This window comes from Acipenser ruthenus, chromosome 9 (genome assembly GCF_902713425.1).
Source record: "Acipenser ruthenus chromosome 9, fAciRut3.2 maternal haplotype, whole genome shotgun sequence".
Taxonomy (NCBI): domain Eukaryota; kingdom Metazoa; phylum Chordata; class Actinopteri; order Acipenseriformes; family Acipenseridae; genus Acipenser; species Acipenser ruthenus.
In genome coordinates, this window is record NC_081197.1 from 20432266 (window position 1) to 20451146 (window position 18881).

Genomic DNA, 18881 nt, shown 5'->3' on the forward strand with positions numbered 1-18881 from the left:
CAGTGAAGGCAACTGCCCAGCCTGACCATAGGTCTGCTTAGTTTTGTGTTCGTGACTTTGTTTTTGTTTGAATATTTATTTTGCTCTGTGAGTGTTGTTTCTGTTCAACCGTCTTATTTATTTTTGTGTTAATAAAAATAGCGCTGCAGTCCGCTTTGCACCCGAGTACCTTGCCTGTGAGTAGTTCCTGCTTCTGGCCTGACATCACCAGCCTCAGCCGTCCTGTCACATGTGGTGTCCAGCGTGGGATTCCAGAGCCTCCTGGACTCAGGCCAGTTGCACTGCAGATGCAATTTGTTTATTTTTAATACTTTTTGGAGGAAAGTGAGATGATTGGAAGAAATAAGCAGCAAAAGGGGACACCTGGGAGGAGGTGGTGGTCCCAGGTTCCAACTCAATTTGGACCCCCAGACTGGGCAGCCGAACAGGAGCAGTGGAGGACTGAAGGGGCAATTAACAATCAGTGTAAATCTAATCTGCCTTTCGATTTAACTTATAGTAAGGATCAGACTGAATGGAATTTAAAGATTGTACTTACAAACTAAAAGTATAGTTAAAACAAAAACAAATCTGTGATCACTAATTGTAAATATACTATTTTATTGGATTGGCACTTTAGTATGTTATTATTAACTGTGGTATATTAGTAGATTTTGCCAATTGTACTGCAGTTATCAAAATCAGGGGTGGGAGGTTAATTATTATTATTTTGGTACTATGAATTTTAGCTGTTATTATAGCTATGTATTTGTTTGGAGGGAATAATTGCATTATCTTTGAGGAGATAACTTCAAGTTATTTAAACTGTTACTTTATTTGTGTTTTCTTTTTCAATTTGTGTGTTTTGTTTATTTATTTTCTTCCTTTCTATACACCTGCCCAGGGGCTGCCAAAGACAATTAGCTCATAGCTAAATCTGGGTGTAAAAAAAATGTATGTTGTCCCTGTCAAATAAATACATTCATAATAAATAAATGTGTGGACATATTGCTTTGCATATACTGGACAGAGGACAGAAGTCATTGCCAGAACCCGTGTGACAAGTATGTTGCGTCCGAGAGAAACAAAAAAATAAAGAGGGGGGTATAACATGAGCGAGGTACTCTCGCGTTTGATTCTAAGCATGTATAATGAAGCTATGCTTGAAATGTGTAATTACTTTTTGAACAAACTTCTCTAATACTGCAACATTTTCTTTACCAGTGTCTCCAGCCGCGACAGCTTCTTCTGATTGGGTTACCAACACGAGCACCACAAAGTAAGGCGGGTGCATGACAGGGCCAGTACAAGAAGCTCGATCGAAAAAAAAAAAAAAAAAAAGGTCTTAATATTTCATTGATTGGATGATCAATTGTATAACATTGTTTTGATTGGGAGACAGACACATCAGTTTTCATGCAATCCTTTCTGTCTGCTGTTTAGTTTCCATCGGCTTCTCACGCCCAGCAGTTTCTGAAGCCACAGCTCCAGGAAAATATATAAGCGCCTGCGATTGGCGAAGTGCCTTCATCTGTCAAACAAGTAGGCGGGTACGTGGCTTGCAGCGGCTTTGCACCGAGAGGCTGGAACTGCACTGTCTCAGTCAGAGCATCTCTTGAGCTCACAGTAACGGTGTGCTAGAGAAGTGTTGGAGCCGACAGAAGACAGCAAATAATTCCAAGAGGAGAATATATATTAATAGTGGCAATTTACACACATCTGGATAAATTGCAGTTTTCCACACGGAAAAGAAGTGAGACAAAAAACCCATCTCAGTGATACTAGAAGGAAGCGAGAAGAATATGATTCTCAAGCAGCATTTACTCCTTACCCTCTACAGCTTCTGTGGGATTCTTCTAAAAGGTAGAGGAAACTTCGTGGTTTACTATGTTTCTAGATAAGAGCTGAATAAGATCTGAAGTCTTTGCAAAATGTAGTTATTTGCCAGTGGGCCCCTAAGCTTTGCAATTCATAACTTTAGAGTAAAAAAGTACACTTTCATAATCATAATGTCATTTTAATGGACTCAGTATATTTAAATGTATTTTTGATATGGGCTTTCAGTTCCCATTGCATCACCGTATTGCATAGGGAGGTATATCTTTTTTTCTGCCTGTGCAGACAGCATCCGGAGAATTTAGTGGAGGTGTGTGTGTGCATTGCGTAGCAGATATTTAAACAAATCGCTTTAAGTAATTGAAATTATAAACAAGTTTTAAGTACATTTCTCAACGATCACACCCAAAATGGAGGGAAGTCCATGCTATATAATTTCATATAATGTAACCCTCTGTGAAATCCTCATTGAGCCCAAAGATGATGATGATGATTATATTGTTTATTTCATTTTTAGTATTGATGTGTTACTCGAAGGAGCATGTTTTCACATATCATAATGTCATTTATTTTAAACGAGGTATCATTAAGTAGATGTATTATATTGTTTCTTTATTGCATTCAAATATGTTGAATAAGATAAGAGCTGGACCTTACACACATGGGTAGGTAGGTTCCACCATTTAAGATTAATAGATTGATGCATACTGTTCAGATGTATAACTAACAAAATATTAAAAGTTAATTTGACTTAATTTAAAGTTGCCTATGGTGATTTAGCTATGGTTGATTAAAAAGTCAGCGATATTTTCACTATTTCTGGAGTCATGTTATAAGGTTACACTTAGAATCCAATTCTTTTACTTGTGAATCGCTCTGCATTTCTGCTGATTTCATCGACATATTTTGAATAATTATTATTTATGCTTCTGTTGGTGTGGTGTGGTTGTAATTGTAATTGAGATATATTTTCTTTATAATTCAAGTTTTTATGATTTAGATTGGTGATGTGATATGTTGAGTATGTTAGCTGCATTTCAACATTTCACAGTGACTGTGCCTATGGTATTTGCAGCAGTCTGCATCTTGGTGTCGTCGTAGCATTATCTTTTCATTCAAAGATGCAGCTTAGGAACGTTGCTGTTCTGTTTGGAGTCTTTTAAACGCATTCCTTTACATTTGCATTACAACAACTTAATGTTTTTTTTTTTCTTTTCATTTTAGATATATTCATTTTAAATTAGCAACACAATAAGAATAGTCATTTCTCTTACTCAAATCAGTCATTGGTGCTCAGTATTAAACATCAGGACATTTGAATTGTTAATTTTCTAATTTGTTTCACTCACTTTCCCAAGCAGAAAGACCAAATCTCGTGCAAAACAAATAAATAAATACATAAAACGTACGATAAAACGTTGTGAACGCGTTCACATAAACACACAGACACACAGGGGTGCAGCCAAGGTCAAATGCCACACATAGGGAGGTTGATATTCTCATTGAAATATAATGGCCATAAGTGAGCCCACAGAAAGAACTTGGCATGCCTGACAGGCACATGCAGTTTCGTTCCTCCACATAGGGCTGCTTTTGGATTCTAACCTGCCATTTAAATGCAAATTGAATAAAAAAGCAAAAATGGACAGCAGTGGCCTAATGGTGCTCTTTTTCTGTCACAAGATTTGCCAATCATCCAGTCTAGTTAAACCAATGCCCATCCTTCATATTGTAACAGTTTTAGATTCTTACTCAGTAATTTTTTTAAACATTGGCATTACATAAATGTTTGAAATACCTGCCACTCATGTTTAGTTACTTTAACATAATAGAGTTTGAAAATCTTAATAAATATACTTATTAAATACATTATTTTAAGCCAAGTTAGATTATTGGTATTATCTAAAGGGAGTAATTCCAAAATTAGACATTGAGCACAACTTTGGAATAAGAATTGCTACTAAGAACAAATTACTGCAAATGCTGCCAGCAAGCTGATGAATATCACCCTGTTAAAAGAAAAATCATGCAACTACTGGTGAGCTGACCAGTAAGAGTTGAGAACTTGAGGTCATTACTTACATTTCCAACAGGGCGTTGCAAACCTGGTACTGTAAAATAACAACAACAACAAAAAAGGAAGCAGAAACGTGTGTATTTGCAATGTGTGCAAAAAAGAGAGTGCTCTCCAGCAGGCAATTAGCAAGTAATCTAAGAGAATCCACTTGAAACACTTGTAAAAAAAAGTGTTATCTAAACAATGGTTGAATGAAATGGCTGTGGTTAGAAAACCACTGCTAAGAAAAGGTAATAAAACCAAACATATATATCATGGCCAAGAAAATTCAAGGACAAGTTTTTAAGTTTGTATGGATAACAAGGAATGTTTTTTTTACAGTTTATTTTGATAAATCAAGATTAATTAAAAATATTGTAATGAGCTAATTATGCATTAATGTGATAGCTTTGATATACTGTACTCTTGGTGCCTGACTGAGTGGGCGGATGCTGGTAGCGCACAAGTCAAATACCAGCCTTATCCACACAATTATACAACACATAGAATACTGCATGTGCTAGTGTGTGATATGAGAATTGAATGCACACTCGAGGGGTGGGATGCTATATAAATCCAAGTATCCCACCACGAGGGTGGGCATTCAATTCTCATTTCTTACACACTACCCCTTGCAGTATTTTTTATAATCTCTGGTGAGCAATTTTTTCCCTGCCAGTTGTAAAGTTCTGTGCTGCTTGTTGTGTGGGGGCTTACTCCTCTTAGTTTATGTCAGTGAGTTATTAGAGAGAGTGAACTGCATAAAGAATTGTATTTAAAATAGTAACAACTTTGATAACTTGAACAAAATTTTAAATTGGGTTTGCATTATGTGAGACAGTACAGAGTGCCAGTTCTGTTGTTTTTTTTCCGTCAGGTTTCCATGGCAACTTGTTTTTTTCGACTGAAAAAAAGGTTAGGGAACATGTTAAAATTACACGCTTTAACATTTTTTATGTACAACTATTTTTCCATTTTCATGTTCACTAGTTTGTTCCGAGGGTGTTTGTGTTTGCTAAAATTTCTGTGTACCTTTTTGTGAGAAGTGGCTTACCTTCGGTCAGAATCAGAGTGTATTACAAAGCATCTTCTTCTGTGGCAGGGAGATTTTTTGGGTGGCCGATTATACATGTTTCCTCATGGTAAATGTAGTTGGGCCCGAAGATTGAATACAGAGTGCCTGTTGCCGAGATAGTTTTGATGTTGGAAACTTGCATCTCTCTTGGATTTACCTTACTTTCACTGGACGTGGAGGGCTCTGGAGGGTTTTCTTTATCAAGTAACACAAGAGAATTGTGGAGATCTGTTGCTGTTTGACAGCTCGCCCTGCTGATATTAAAGAGCGTGTGTTTCCCATATTCACAAACCAAACTTTTAGCTTTGTCCTGGAAAATGCCATGTTCACAAACAAAACAGATTGTTCACAACACAAAATTATATGTAAATATATTCACAGTGCACGCCCCTTAATTGCATATCGGATAACTTCATACTCCAGAAATTCACTATTTGTTTACATGGTACTGTATTGAACTCCGCTGAAATGCATAAGATAATTGCATAATTTGCTTAATTGCATGAAAGATAGCCAGTTGATTTCATAGGCATCTGTATAATTAGTTCTAATAATGATATTAATTGGTTAAGGAGGTATACTACACTTACTTTAGTTCAATGAGTTGAAGTTTAAAAAAGCTAGAAAATAAACAAAGTCAGTAGTCAAATGCAGCAGAGTTTGATCAATGTGCAATTTCCCGAATTCAAAAGAAAAGGGAGAAAATTCTTGACGAATGGCAGAACAGCAATCCAGGCAGAAAACAACAGATTTGGGAAAGCAGAAGACGCGGAGGCAAGCTATTGATACAATTATTATGATTATTTTAATATCATTGCAGTTAAGTAAAAGCTTGTGAATGCGAGGGGTAATTACACATTGGTAGCGTCAAGAGAAAAAAAAAAAAAAAACACAACAATATTCGCAACAAGCCTAAAGCAAGTTTAACATACTACAGGAGTGTTATTACAATATTTATTCCAAAGAGATTAAATACTTTGGAATGTAATCTATATAAACTAGACACAAGTTTATAAAAACATCTTTTTTATATTCAGTGACAGCTGCAGCAATACGCATTGCATCTTGTTAATACTGTACCACCTAACCTTCACTATCTGTGAAACACACAATGCGGAAATCCCTGCCTAAAACAAAAATTATTAATATAATATAGATATTTTTTTAATGTTATTGAATAGTTAAATATTCATTATATAACAGTTCATTTTGAAACTCCAAAGAAGCGCAAACTATATACAGTCAGTTTTGTTCAACGTGCACAATTTATTTACAGGCTATTTGCCAGGAATACAAGCCTGTCATCCTGCTCTGGATTCAAGGCGGCACGCTTTTTTGTTTGTTTACATCAAACACACAGAGGGGCGTACTTACAAAGCCTTTTCAAAACTGATTCGCTGGTAGGATGGGACCAGCAAATCAGGTGCTAGTTAACACAAGCAGGAGAAGAAGAGCACGCCCACTGCTTGTCTGTGGCAGAAATACTGCAAATAGCAAGGCAGTTCGGTGCATTTTCGTTGAGAAACTTAAATAATGTTATTAACTATGTGCGTTACAAAAATGTAATTATTGAATCGATTACCCAGTATATATCTCGATGTATATAATGAGGAATGGAGTCGATCGAAAAATCAATTTTCAATTTAATCGTAGCAGTCCTGCTGTTCACATATACTCTGTTAATGCTTTAAGTAGTCTTGAAGTAATACATACAGTGCCTTGAAAAAGTCTTCACACCCTTGAACATTTTTCACATTCTACTGCCTAAAAAATACCATTCAAAATGCATTAAAGTAGGAGTTTGTTTCACTGATCTACACAACATCATCTACACTTTCAACGTGAAAGAACAATTATAGAAATATTCAAAAGGTAATTAAAAATAAAAAACCAAAAAGTCTTGATTGCATAAGTCTTCACACCCTTTGTCATAGCAAACCCAAATGAGCTCAGGTACAACAAATTGCCTTAACAAGGCACATCATAAGTTAAATAGAGCCCACCAGTGTCCAATCACAGTAGTTCAAATGAATTGAATACTCCTGGATGAAGAATCAAGCTGTTTCAGTTGTTTGAAGTGAATTTGAAGCAAATGGCAAAACATGCCGAACAAGGAGCTGCCAAAAGAACTCGGGGATAAAGTTATTGAAAGGTACAGATTGTGGGAAGGCTATAAGAAACTTTCAATGTCTTTGAATACCCCTTGGGGCACTGTCAGGTACATCATTGTAAAGTGGAAACAGTTTGGCACCACCAAGACACTGCCCTGATCAGGCCATCCCTCCAAAGTCAGTAGCCGTGGCTTAAGAAAACTGCTGAGGGAGGTCACTGTGAGGCCTAAGATTACTTTAAAAGAACTACAGAGGTCTCTGCCTGAGATGGGGGAAAATGTTGACTGCTCAACAATTTCAAGAGTACTCCATAAACATGGCCTGTATGGGAGGGTGGCAAGAAGGAAGCCACTGCTGAAAAAAAGCCATATGATGTGCCACATAGCTTCTGCAAAGAAACACTTAGGGGACACTGCACGCACGTGGGAGAAGGTTTTGTGGTCTGATGAGACCAAAGTGGAACTTTTTGGTCTCAATGCTAAGCGGTATGTGTGGCATAAACCAAACGCGGCACATCACCCTGCTAACACTATCCCTACAGTAAAGCATGGTGGTGACAGCATTAGGCTATGTTTTGGGGATGCTTTGCAGCAATGGGGACTGGGAGGCTTGTGAAGATCGAGGGAAAGATGGATGGTGCAAAGTACAGGCAGATCCTGGAGGAAAACCTGTTTCAGTCTGCCAGAGACCTGGGACTGGGTAGAGGATTCAACTTTCAGCAGGACAATGATCCTAAGCACAAAGCAAAAGCAACAATGGAGTGGCGCAGCAGGAAGAAAGTGAATGTCCTCGAGTGGACTAGTCAAAGCCCAGACCTGAATCCTATAGAAAATCTGTGGCAAGACTTGAAGACTGCAGTCTACAGGCGATCCCCAGCCAACTTTAAAGAGCTTGAGCTTTTCTGCCAAGAAGAATGGGCAAAAACTTGGTATAAAAAAAGTTGGTATACACTTATCCAAAATGACTCATGGCTGTTATTGCTGCAAAAGGGGCTTGCACCCAGTATTGACTCAAGGGGTGTGAAGACTTATGCAATCAAGACTTTTTGTTTTCTTATTTTTAATTATTTTTGAATATTTCTATAATTGTTCTTTCACGTTGAAAGTGTAGATGATGTTGTGTAGATCAGTGAAACAAACTCCTACTTTAATGCATTTTGAATGGTATTTTTTAGGCAGTAGAATGTGAAAAATGTTCAAGGGTGTGAAGACTTTTTCAAGGCACTGTATGTATTACTTCAAGACTACTTAAAGCATTAACAGAGTATATGTGAACAGCAGGACTGCTACGATTAAATTGAAAATTGATTTTTCGATCGACTCCATTCCTCATTATATACATCGAGATATATACTGGGTAATCGATTCAATAATTACATTTTTGTAACGCACATAGTTAATAACATTATTTAAGTTTCTCAACGAAAATGCACCGAACTGCCTTGCTATTTGCAGTATTTCTGCCACAGACAAGCAGTGGGCGTGCTCTTCTTCTCCTGCTTGTGTTAACTAGCACCTGATTTGCTGGTCCCATCCTACCAGCGAATCAGTTTTGAAAAGGCTTTGTAAGTACGCCCCTCTGTGTGTTTGATGTAAACAAACAAAAAAGCGTGACAAAGGGTGTGAAGACTTATGCAATCAAGACTTTTTGGTTTTTTATTTTTAATTACCTTTTGAATATTTCTATAATTGTTCTTTCACGTTGAAAGTGTAGATGATGTTGTGTAGATCAGTGAAACAAACTCCTACTTTAATGCATTTTGAATGGTATTTTTTAGGCAGTAGAATGTGAAAAATGTTCAAGGGTGTGAAGACTTTTTCAAGGCACTGTATACTGTTCATACTGATACTGTGTCTTACAGTATGCTTTATGTATTTATGAAGTAAAATATCTACTGTTCGTTTGTTATAAATATAGTTATGAACTAACATCAGTATAACTTTGGGTAATTGCATACTCCGTATTATTGCATGGAGTCTGTCCGGTCCTGACACCATACAATTAAATGGAGTGCACTGTGTATAATATATATATATATATATATATATATATATATATATATATATATATATATATATATATATATATATAAAATTTATTTTTTTACCAATGAACAGGTTAATCGGAGTGATTAATCGACTAAAGAGTTGATCACAGATTTTTTTTTCAGTTTAATCTTGCAGAATTTCATTTTTATTTTTACATCAAATCAAATCAACCAGCAGAAAATCTGTATTTTTCTCCACGGCAGTCCAATCATAAGTGAGCGGAGGCAGGACATAAACAGTTCAAGCTATTCCCTGCCTTGGCTGAAGGTCTTGAGTAAGTTTAACCAATGGAGTCAACGATCTGCCCCTTGTTATGCAGGTGTCCAATCATGAGTGAGCAGAGGTGGGGCATAAATATGCAATATTACTTATTATAGAGATTGTTATTTAGAAGTATATTATATTAATATTTCAAATTACTTTATACAAAATATATATATATATATATATATATATATATATATATATATATATATATATATATATATATATATATATATATATAATCAGACAACAGAGACATCTTAGTCAATTTTCAAGAACTGTCTCAGAAAAAAAATGGAAGTTGGAGTTCAGTGCAGGGTTTGTACGCTAGTCTGGAAGTCTGGAAAAAGTATGGAAAAATGCCAAACTGATTTCCAGGGCTTGAAAATGCTTGAAAAACCATGTCTCATGAAAGTCTTGAAAAAGTCTGGAATTTTACTAATATCACGAGATAATTGAATATAATTCCGTGATTTATTTTATTATTAATAATAATTGATTTCAAAAGCAGGCCAGCAGCTCTAACGGCAACTGTCTCCAGGCAATTTACTATTAGCAACTATATTGCTTGCGACCAAATGCCGCAAGGATCGCCCCGTGTAACACCCCTGACAACGTCCTGACAACTCAAGCAATCCTATCCAGTCGGAGCACTGGTATGTGTCACATGACTGTCTGCTCCAGTGAAACGAAGGGTAAAATGGACACTGCGACAGCCAGAATATATAAATTTATATTGAAGGCTAAGATTTTTAAACAAATTTACAAACTAGAATTACAAGCTACTGTACTCTGCTTACTAAGATTCACATTTTGTTATCTTGTTGTTACCTTTATTAAATCATTGACGTTATTTCCTAAACCAGGAAAAAAAAAAATCAAATAAAAAAAAAAAAAAAAACGCTTTCTGTAACCCCTGTGGTGTGTATAAACATAGCATGTTAACATCGCTTTTTTCATTTCTTTAATATGATTAATAAAATGTACTGGTCATTTTATTTTGAATGTACGGTGCTTGCTTGTAACTTACAGTACCGAGTGCAGCAACAGTTTCAGGTCCAAACCGTCAGCCGATTGTAGATATACTTTTTACATCCTCGCTATATGTCCTTCATTATATGATTAAATACTGACTTAAAATAAATAAATAAATAAATCAAACTGCTGCTGATGTTGGCTCGTACAGCTCTATGCAACTGGCACGGCAAAGCAACATTGATGTGTTTTTTTTTTAAATAAGGAGCTAAGATTTAAATTAACATTTGCAATTGAAACAAAACTGAAAATTTGATGTACATTTACATGTACAAAGAAATACATTTCTTTGTACATAGCTTACCTATGCTAGGTAATGCTTGTTCTTAAAGGTAAAAAGTTCAGAGATCAGTATGAAGAGACCAGCAATGGTTTATTAGTTTTTACAATACATTTGCAAATTGAAAACATGATGAAATACAGTTATGGATTATTTAAAATCGATAATTAAGTCTGGGGTTTTGTCACACGAATTTGTACCAGAAATCACAGAGCAGTCGGGGTGACTTTGTTCAAAATCACGGAGGAAGGGGGAAATAGTGTGTGAAGTCACAGTGTGGTACAGTTTGCAGTTATTTTAACTTTATTATTGGTACAGTTACAGGTGGTACAGTTTGCAGTTATTTTAACAGCTTGCTTTACGACTGCAATTTACTGCTACGTTGCTTGTTGAACAAAACAACAAACCACTGCTTTCATGAAATACAGTTTTGGGGTATTGTGCACTTTTTCTGTTGATGTTTTGCTCATTTTTTAAATATGCCTGCAATGTGGCAAAGTATTGAGTTAACTATTGTATTGAGATTGTTTTATTAAGGTGGAATTTCAAAGTATAGTTGTTAAAGTCAAATGCTCTATTAAAATCACAGACACGAGCAAAAATTAGAGTGTCCAGCAAAAATCAGACACCGGCAAAAGTCACAGAATCTGTGACTCCTGTGACCACGTGACATAATCACAGCCTATTCAAGACCCACTTGTTCTCTCTTGCTTTTAATGCTCTCTAAGCCTAGTATCTGTTATTAGCTGTTGTCTAAATTGCTATTTCAAGTTTTTTACTCCATCTTAGCTGTATGATTCTGCTTGACACACACATCCACAATGTTTAGGATTCACATCCTAGCCTTTTATTTAATGTATTATGCCTATATTTAATGTGTTTGCATTGTTTTTTAATGTACTATGAAAGTACCACTGTGAAAGGTGCTATATAAAATAAATATTGATTGACTGATATTATTGGTAGAACCCCAACAGTACTTGTTGTCTTTTAGCTGTAGTCTCTATTTACAGTATTACAATACAGCCTGCATAATTAATATCAAACTAGGTACTGTGCTTGAGCAGCTTGTAAAGCAGGTGAAAAATGCGGCATAAATCTTGCAGTGTGTGGTGGATTACAGATGACGGTAGTACCGTTTGCCATATGTACTGTAAGGTGGAATTTCACACTCGGTGAGAAACATGAATAATCAATTAATCTGAAACATGAAGCTGGCTACAATTCTGTGGTTCTGTAAAGGGAACATGAGATGGACACCATATGTGCATTGTTTAATCTCTTTCATAGCTATATATCCTTCCTACCAGTTCCATTATTAGAAGCTGCAAAACATTTTTCATATAAACTCTTTTTAAAACTGTATTATGGATTTTTGACTGTGCTCAAATACAGTCTGGGGCAGCCATCCAAGCCTTGTGTTTTTTTATGCAGAAAGCTGAGGAGCTGTCTTGTGAGGTACAGTAGCATTGACCCATATCTATCAAAACACTGTCAGTTTAATTACCACTGCACCTGGAATGCAATGCTTTGAAATCTGCATACCCACTACCTATTTCCAGGTTTCGTCAGCAAAAGTAATATAGCTAAAGAGATTCAAATATTGTAGGTAGAGTAATTATATATCAGTTCTACTTTAAAAACTGAGTGACCATCTATTTTGTTTATAAAGACATTTGGGGTAGATGTAAGTTTAGGCGCAGTGCGAATAATTGCGGATGCAAAATTCAAAGTGCATTGCGCCCAGGCAATTATTTTGCACTGCGCTCTCTGTAAGCTTAAGAGCAATGCAAATTACTCAACACTTTTCACAAATAATTATCCGCAATCATGATAATGAGTGTCTCAATGAGTGCATCTGTCCATTTTGCGGCCGCACCTGCAGCACAGAGGTGGCGGAGTTAGGAATACAGAGAGCAGAGGCGCTGTATGACAGTTGTGGACCACAAAAATACAAACCAAAGGGCAACAAAGTCCTCTTGGCGCACAGAAAAGAAAAGTTTTCTGAGAAGGAGCTGAGAGTCCTTACGGCTGAGGGCACTCAGTATGAAACGGAGTTGTTTGGAAAAGCCTCAGCCAATATCAGTTATGCTGGTATCCTTAGGAAATTATATGTATTGGCCTGCCCTTTTCATCATGACATCCAGAAATTTGCCTAGCACTCTGGAAAAGGTGGATTGGGCTATCCCTCCAGACATTCCAACTGTGGCCTGAAAGGAACCAGAGGCTAAGTAGTGCAGAGAACACAGCACTGTCACATGTGCAGGGATAGCAGTCCCTACATTGACGCTGGGGTCTAGAATCCCTCAGTTGAGCTATTAGGTCTAGGATGACAGTAACGCTTTAGTACCACATCCACCCAAACAAAGTGACCATGGGATTGAATATACAGGGTCTTCCTCGGCTTGTCCTTTTCCTCCAAACGTGTTCCGCCCTCTCCTCAACAAGAGCCAAGTGTCGCTGCATCAGGAAGTGTGCCACAGCAGCCATCCTGAAGCCCATGACAGGTCTCTGCAGGTGTGTGCTTTTATACAGCTCTTAATTACTCTTTTCTACAATTCAGAGGTCTCGCTAGCTTTTCTGTTCATGCATTCCTGAACATTCACATGCCCGAAATTTTGCATCCCATCCATCAGATACTGAACTATTGTTAACACAAAGGCTAATAAAGTTCAGGGATGTGCATTTTGGTTTATTTTTATAAACGTTTAAACTTTATGCCATATAGTTGTTTAAACAATCTCTGTCTGTGTATAGATGTACATATGAACACAGAGCCACTTTTTTCTTTGTTATATATTAACAGTAGACCGTTCCCATGACAACGAAACGGGATTCTAAGCACTGTTTGTTGCCTTCATCTACGTGTGTTTTCATATTTTTCTGCATTCCAATAACAGCAACAACATCGTCGTGACTTTTAAGCGAAGCTTCTTGAAAATCTGTACATCCGCGCATATATGCTTTTTTTTTTTGCCCAGCAGCACACTACAACAGTACATCTTGCTGTCTCGATAAACACAGATACTTCATCTCCCATTCAAAATTGTTTGTGTTTTTCTTCATTACTACTGCTTGCAACTTATTCGGCCTCTGTAGTACTCATAGTAAGAAGTAGATGGCTGAGATGCAGATGGGTAATCTTCATGAGAGTCCCCTGAAGATGCTGACTGCTTAGCAAAAAAACTTCCGATTGACTTGTACACTGTGCACTAGGTATTCATTGTTATCCTTAAAAAAATCTGTCAGGACATCCCTGTTAAACTAGTCGGGAAAATAACAACAACAAAAGAAAAATTAGGTGCCTGCAAAAATGAAATGCGAGTTAAAAGTAGGATTGAGGAACAATTCACGTAATTTGTCAGCTCTGTTTGAAATACAATTTAAAGGGACCAGAATTATGCTCAGACAGGCTTTGAAGATTGTTTTGTAATTAAAACCTTTTTCTGAGTTTAATTATAAAACTTAATCAGCTAAATTTGTTTAAGGCGTCACCTGATTAAAAATAAAACCTTGAAACTTCAAGCCCTACTTGTGTATTTGTTCGCATTTACTTTTTCCAAAATATTTGTTTTATTTCTTAGTGACATGGACCTCTGTTAATATGGGGCATAACACATTATTTTAAAATAAAATAACAGTGCATGGTGGGATACTATCGTATTCATTTCCGCTGTTCATTGCGCTGCTAGGATCTGTAACCAAACTATTTTAAAAGTAATAGTGTGTGTACGCATTACACCCGACTAAACATGAAATGGTACTTCAGTGTGGACGCTTTGAGCTGGGTTAATTAAAACATTTTTGAGTACGGTTCTCGAGATCGGTTATGTAGTGTGGACAGGGCCTAAAAGTAAATATCTTTAATACTGCAGCTTATGCCATATTTGAGACTTACAGCTGCCACCTACAGGACTGGAGTGTACCTTAAGCAATGCTACTATATTGCAGAACATTTTTTTTTTTAAACAAGTATTTTAGGGTCATTTTGCTGCATTGTAATAGATTACTGCGAATATGCATGTCTGCGTCCCAAGACAAAATATTTTTCTGTCCAATGGATTTATTTTGCATCTATTTTGCGGCCGCTAATATCAGACTTTCTGGCTGCTAAACACGATTTGTGGTGGCATTATGGGGGTTTTGCACCTGCAAATCGCTTTGTGCATATCCTTACATCTACCCCTTGGAGCCTATCACTTCCTTTGTTTTTTGTTTAAATGCACTGTGGAATTATTATCTGAACTAAATGCAACCTTCCTTGTGGGAAATGTTGTAAACTGTGTTGTAATGCTGTACATGAGAGTGTTATGGAAAGACGCAAGTGAAACAATTTATAACCAAGAAAAAGAAATGAACTGTGCCCTGGGTTCACTGAATGCAGTGATTTCAGGATTATTCTCCTGGGTGCTGTAGGGTTGGAGGCAAATATCACTCTATTGAAGGTCCTTGAATGGCTACATTGCAAAGTAGCATTCCAAATCCATTATAAAGAAGAAGTTAGGCAGCAATGTTTACGTATTGATTAAAACTTAAAGATACCAACAGTGATGTTATATGCCGTATGTAAAGTACTGTAGGAATTTTCTGAATCCTTAACAAATCACTGGAACAATTATACCTTTTCGGTCTAGTTGTCTTATGTGTGTGTAACAAGGAGAAGCTGGGCGTGAACCAGCAGCCACTCACATCAAAAGCAAGCATCTTGACCACTACACAGAGTAGTAATACAGTGCAGAGCTTTTAACCTCAGCAGATGCAGAGCTTTTAACAACTGGTGTCAGGATCCATGTCAGCAGTGAAATAGTCATTTTGCATAGTGAAACAGATCTCTTATCTGATTATATGTGGACTTTGATTGGGCAGCTATAAAGCATTGTGCTGCGCAATCTGTGGGTTTCAGTTGTTCCGTTCACCTAAGCATCACATTGGACACCCAGTACCTAATCCAACCTGCTGTCTCCTAATGGAGGTAAATTAAATCAGCTTTGCTAAGAAAAGCTGGGGGATAAAACGGGAGATGGATCAAAAACACTGAAAAAAAAGTATTTTCTTTTCTGATTTCCATACATTTACCTAGAAGCGTTTTCAGCTCCATCATTCACATTTGGGTAGCAGGGCATGAAATTAAACTTTCCTTAGAGTAGCAATTAGCCTACAAGTTCCCAGGGCTAAACGTGAGTTGAAAATGTTCCACTTTGGTTACCAACACACCTTGTTTTTGGGAACCCTTGTTGAAAAAAACAAAGAGTGATAGGTGGAATCACAGTTCATAACATCAATCATTTTCTTTTAAAATGGACACTTGAAACAACCAATCATAGCAGGGACCTCAATTTAGCTGTCAGAGAAGAGGGATGTAGTTACAGGGAGTGGCGTTGTGGAGCCTTACTGATGCTTCGCTTCCTAAATTGAGCGCTGATGAGAGGAGGCGTCGATGTTTGAGAGCCATTACATTTACGTGAGTTTTAAAAAATACATTTACTTAAGCATTTTACTTCAATAATATTTTTTTCCCTCAGTTATATCCTTCTGTGTGTATATATATATATATTGTTGTGCTGTAAAGCTAACGTGCTCAACAACACTAATAAAGTGAAGAAGTGTTTTGTTTTTTGCTTTTGAATCTCCAGGGCTGGAACGTGGTGTTAGGCTATTGAAATAAAGTTTATCATCAGAGAGCCCCCCTTACAACTTCTCACACGACACAAACCTTCTCTCCTGTGTATGTGGATTAGTGTGGGTGGGTGATTTGAGTAGTCCAAGATCTATGGTTGCTAACGAATAAAAATAAAAAAATAAAAATAAAAATAAAATTAAAAATAACAATAATAATAATAATAATAATAAATGTCTACTGGCACCAGAATTTAATGTTGCTCGCATTGTATGACCCTGGTGCTAGAATCTAGCTCCAAATTTGCACCCCTGATCCTTGACATCCCAATTGTTTGAACTGTCGGAGGAGGTGGAGATAGACAGCAACTTTGATAATGACCCCTAATTTTGGTGAGTACCAAACCATTTCTGCTGGTACTCATGTGAGAACCTAATGATAAAAGATATGTGAACTCCTGTATATAATGAATGTTTGTATTGTTATGCAACCTTTTGGCTTTTTCATTGCAGATGTTTAGTATTTTACCATGTGGTGAAGTTGGTTTAATATAATAATTATAGGTTCAATAATTAATGTTAGTTAAAATGTGAACAAAATCCCTTTAGTTTACCCCAGGGTACCTACCATAATGTATTTTAAAAAGTGCTCTTCTTAATTACCTCCTAAAGGCTACATGATTTGTTAGGGTGAAAATGTAGTCATGTGTTCTGTCAAAGGTCTTGAATTAAAAAAAGTATTTTTCTTTTCACACTACTGTCAAATAATTTATTTACAGCATTTTAAAGACAGTGGTAAAAAAAGGTCGTAAAATGCTTGGCTGTGGGGTGACATCTAACGGTTGGCTGTCAAGGGGTTCATACATTTACTGTTGTGTTGTTACATAACAAAGTCCCACTACATCCCTATATGTACACCCAAGATATGCAATACACTGAAGATTGAAAGCAAAAAATAAAATAATCCAAATTTGAGGATGGTGGTAAAAAATGCCCTTCATTTAATGTACAGTGCAGTTTAACACCTCCCCTGTACATATTGCTCATGTGTCATACTGACTGCAATAATGTAGGGTACTTTCATTTTAACTCATGCTGTACCACACAAAACCAATGGGTTTTATTTTTGGAGAAAAGTAGAACACGTAATGTTATTTTAAACTATTGCACAACATACAAAGACTGATGCTTGCGATCCCCTTTTTCTCAGGTGCTGGTGATAGAAATGACACAAAACATTACCACCCTCCCCCACTATGCCAAAAACTGTTGTATAGCAACAGGCTATAATTCCACCCAGATTTAAATGAAGTAACTCTATTGTGCACTTTTTGTAGACAAGTGCACTTAGTATGCAGTGTAACTATTTCAGTCCTGGCACATCTGCCGAAATAAAAGTTACTAGTCGTATAACTTCTGAGTTATCTGGGCATTTTTCATTTAACATGCTGATATTAAAAGACCAGCAGTAAAACTTTTTGTGTTCAGAAATTGTTCAAATAAGTACCTTTTTATAATCACCACAACCTTAAGTGTGTTATATTCTTAAAAAGGGACACTTGAAATGACTTTCTTCCCATATACTTTTGGTGAAGACCTTGTGTAAAAATCAAATAAAAAGAAAACAACATGGTATTTAGTCATTGTGTGACTTTGTCAGCTTTGTCACTGGTGCACTTTTGTCATCTCTAGATAAAAATGTGATGACTATTTGCCTCTTGATTTGTGCATTTATTTTTTACTTTCTCTTTGTGCTTTATTCGTTCTTTCTGCAAGGTTCTTGCATCTCTGTGAAAGGTTTTTTGAGCAAAACATACCAGACTGTACTTCTCCAGAGTAGATAAACTGGACATCTTCCACCACTATATTGTGCAAGAGCAGTTGTTTCCATCCTTTATTGTTAACATAACAGCTCTTCAAAAATCACTTTGTTCTTATCATACTTTTGGTTATCATTGAAATTCACTGATGATGTTGTTGCCTCTTTGCTGTTCCTGTTCAATGATAGCTCTGTCTGGCATTTGAAGTTGCTGGAGAAATAGGTGGAGCGACTGGTAACATTTCCAGAAGTCTTCCTTAACCCTTAGCGGTCCATTTATTCAGCACGTCTCAGGCGCGTCAGGTCCAATTTATTTTCACACGCGCAGTTTATTTTAGACGTGCTGTTTAAAAGTATTTTTTTTCACACTAAAACAGGTTTAAAAGGCACTGCATATCAACAGGACACTCAATACTGCATCTCCAGCCCCGCCTCACACCTTGTTCGCTATATTTTTCACATACCTCTTAATAGTAGTACATACCTATAAATCATCTCCTGATCACTCGTTTTATCACCAAACTCCTCAATAATGCGATCCAAGTCATTATTTTATTACTATAACATCTAAAAAAAGCTCTGTGATATATTTTTTCAGTGCTTGATGCAGAAGCAGCTATCTTGTTTGTTTATGTCCGTGTGATGCCGGGGCTATCTGTATTCATGAGTTATGCCCCTTTTTTTTTTCTTTCTGCTTCTCTCGGCTCCTGTTGATCTCACTCGGCCATTGAATGGTTTTCTCAGCTTTTTCCTGAGAAAAAA

At 36.7% G+C, this 18881-nt stretch overlaps 1 protein-coding gene across 4 annotated transcripts in view; it reads left to right on the forward strand.

Annotated features, from left to right (window-relative positions):
* The first annotated feature begins 1522 nt into the window (after positions 1-1522).
* Positions 1523-18881, forward strand: part of LOC131737891 (cell adhesion molecule 2-like) — a 660024-nt gene continuing 642665 nt past the window's right edge. For 2 of the 4 annotated variants that reach the window (XM_059029678.1, XM_059029679.1), the window contains exon 1: positions 1523-1842. In XM_059029678.1, the coding sequence (XP_058885661.1) occupies positions 1782-1842 (61 nt within the window). In that variant the 5' untranslated portion in view covers positions 1523-1781. The remainder of the gene's footprint in view (positions 1843-18881) is intronic. The other 2 variants (XM_059029680.1, XM_059029681.1) reach the window with 2 other exon arrangements.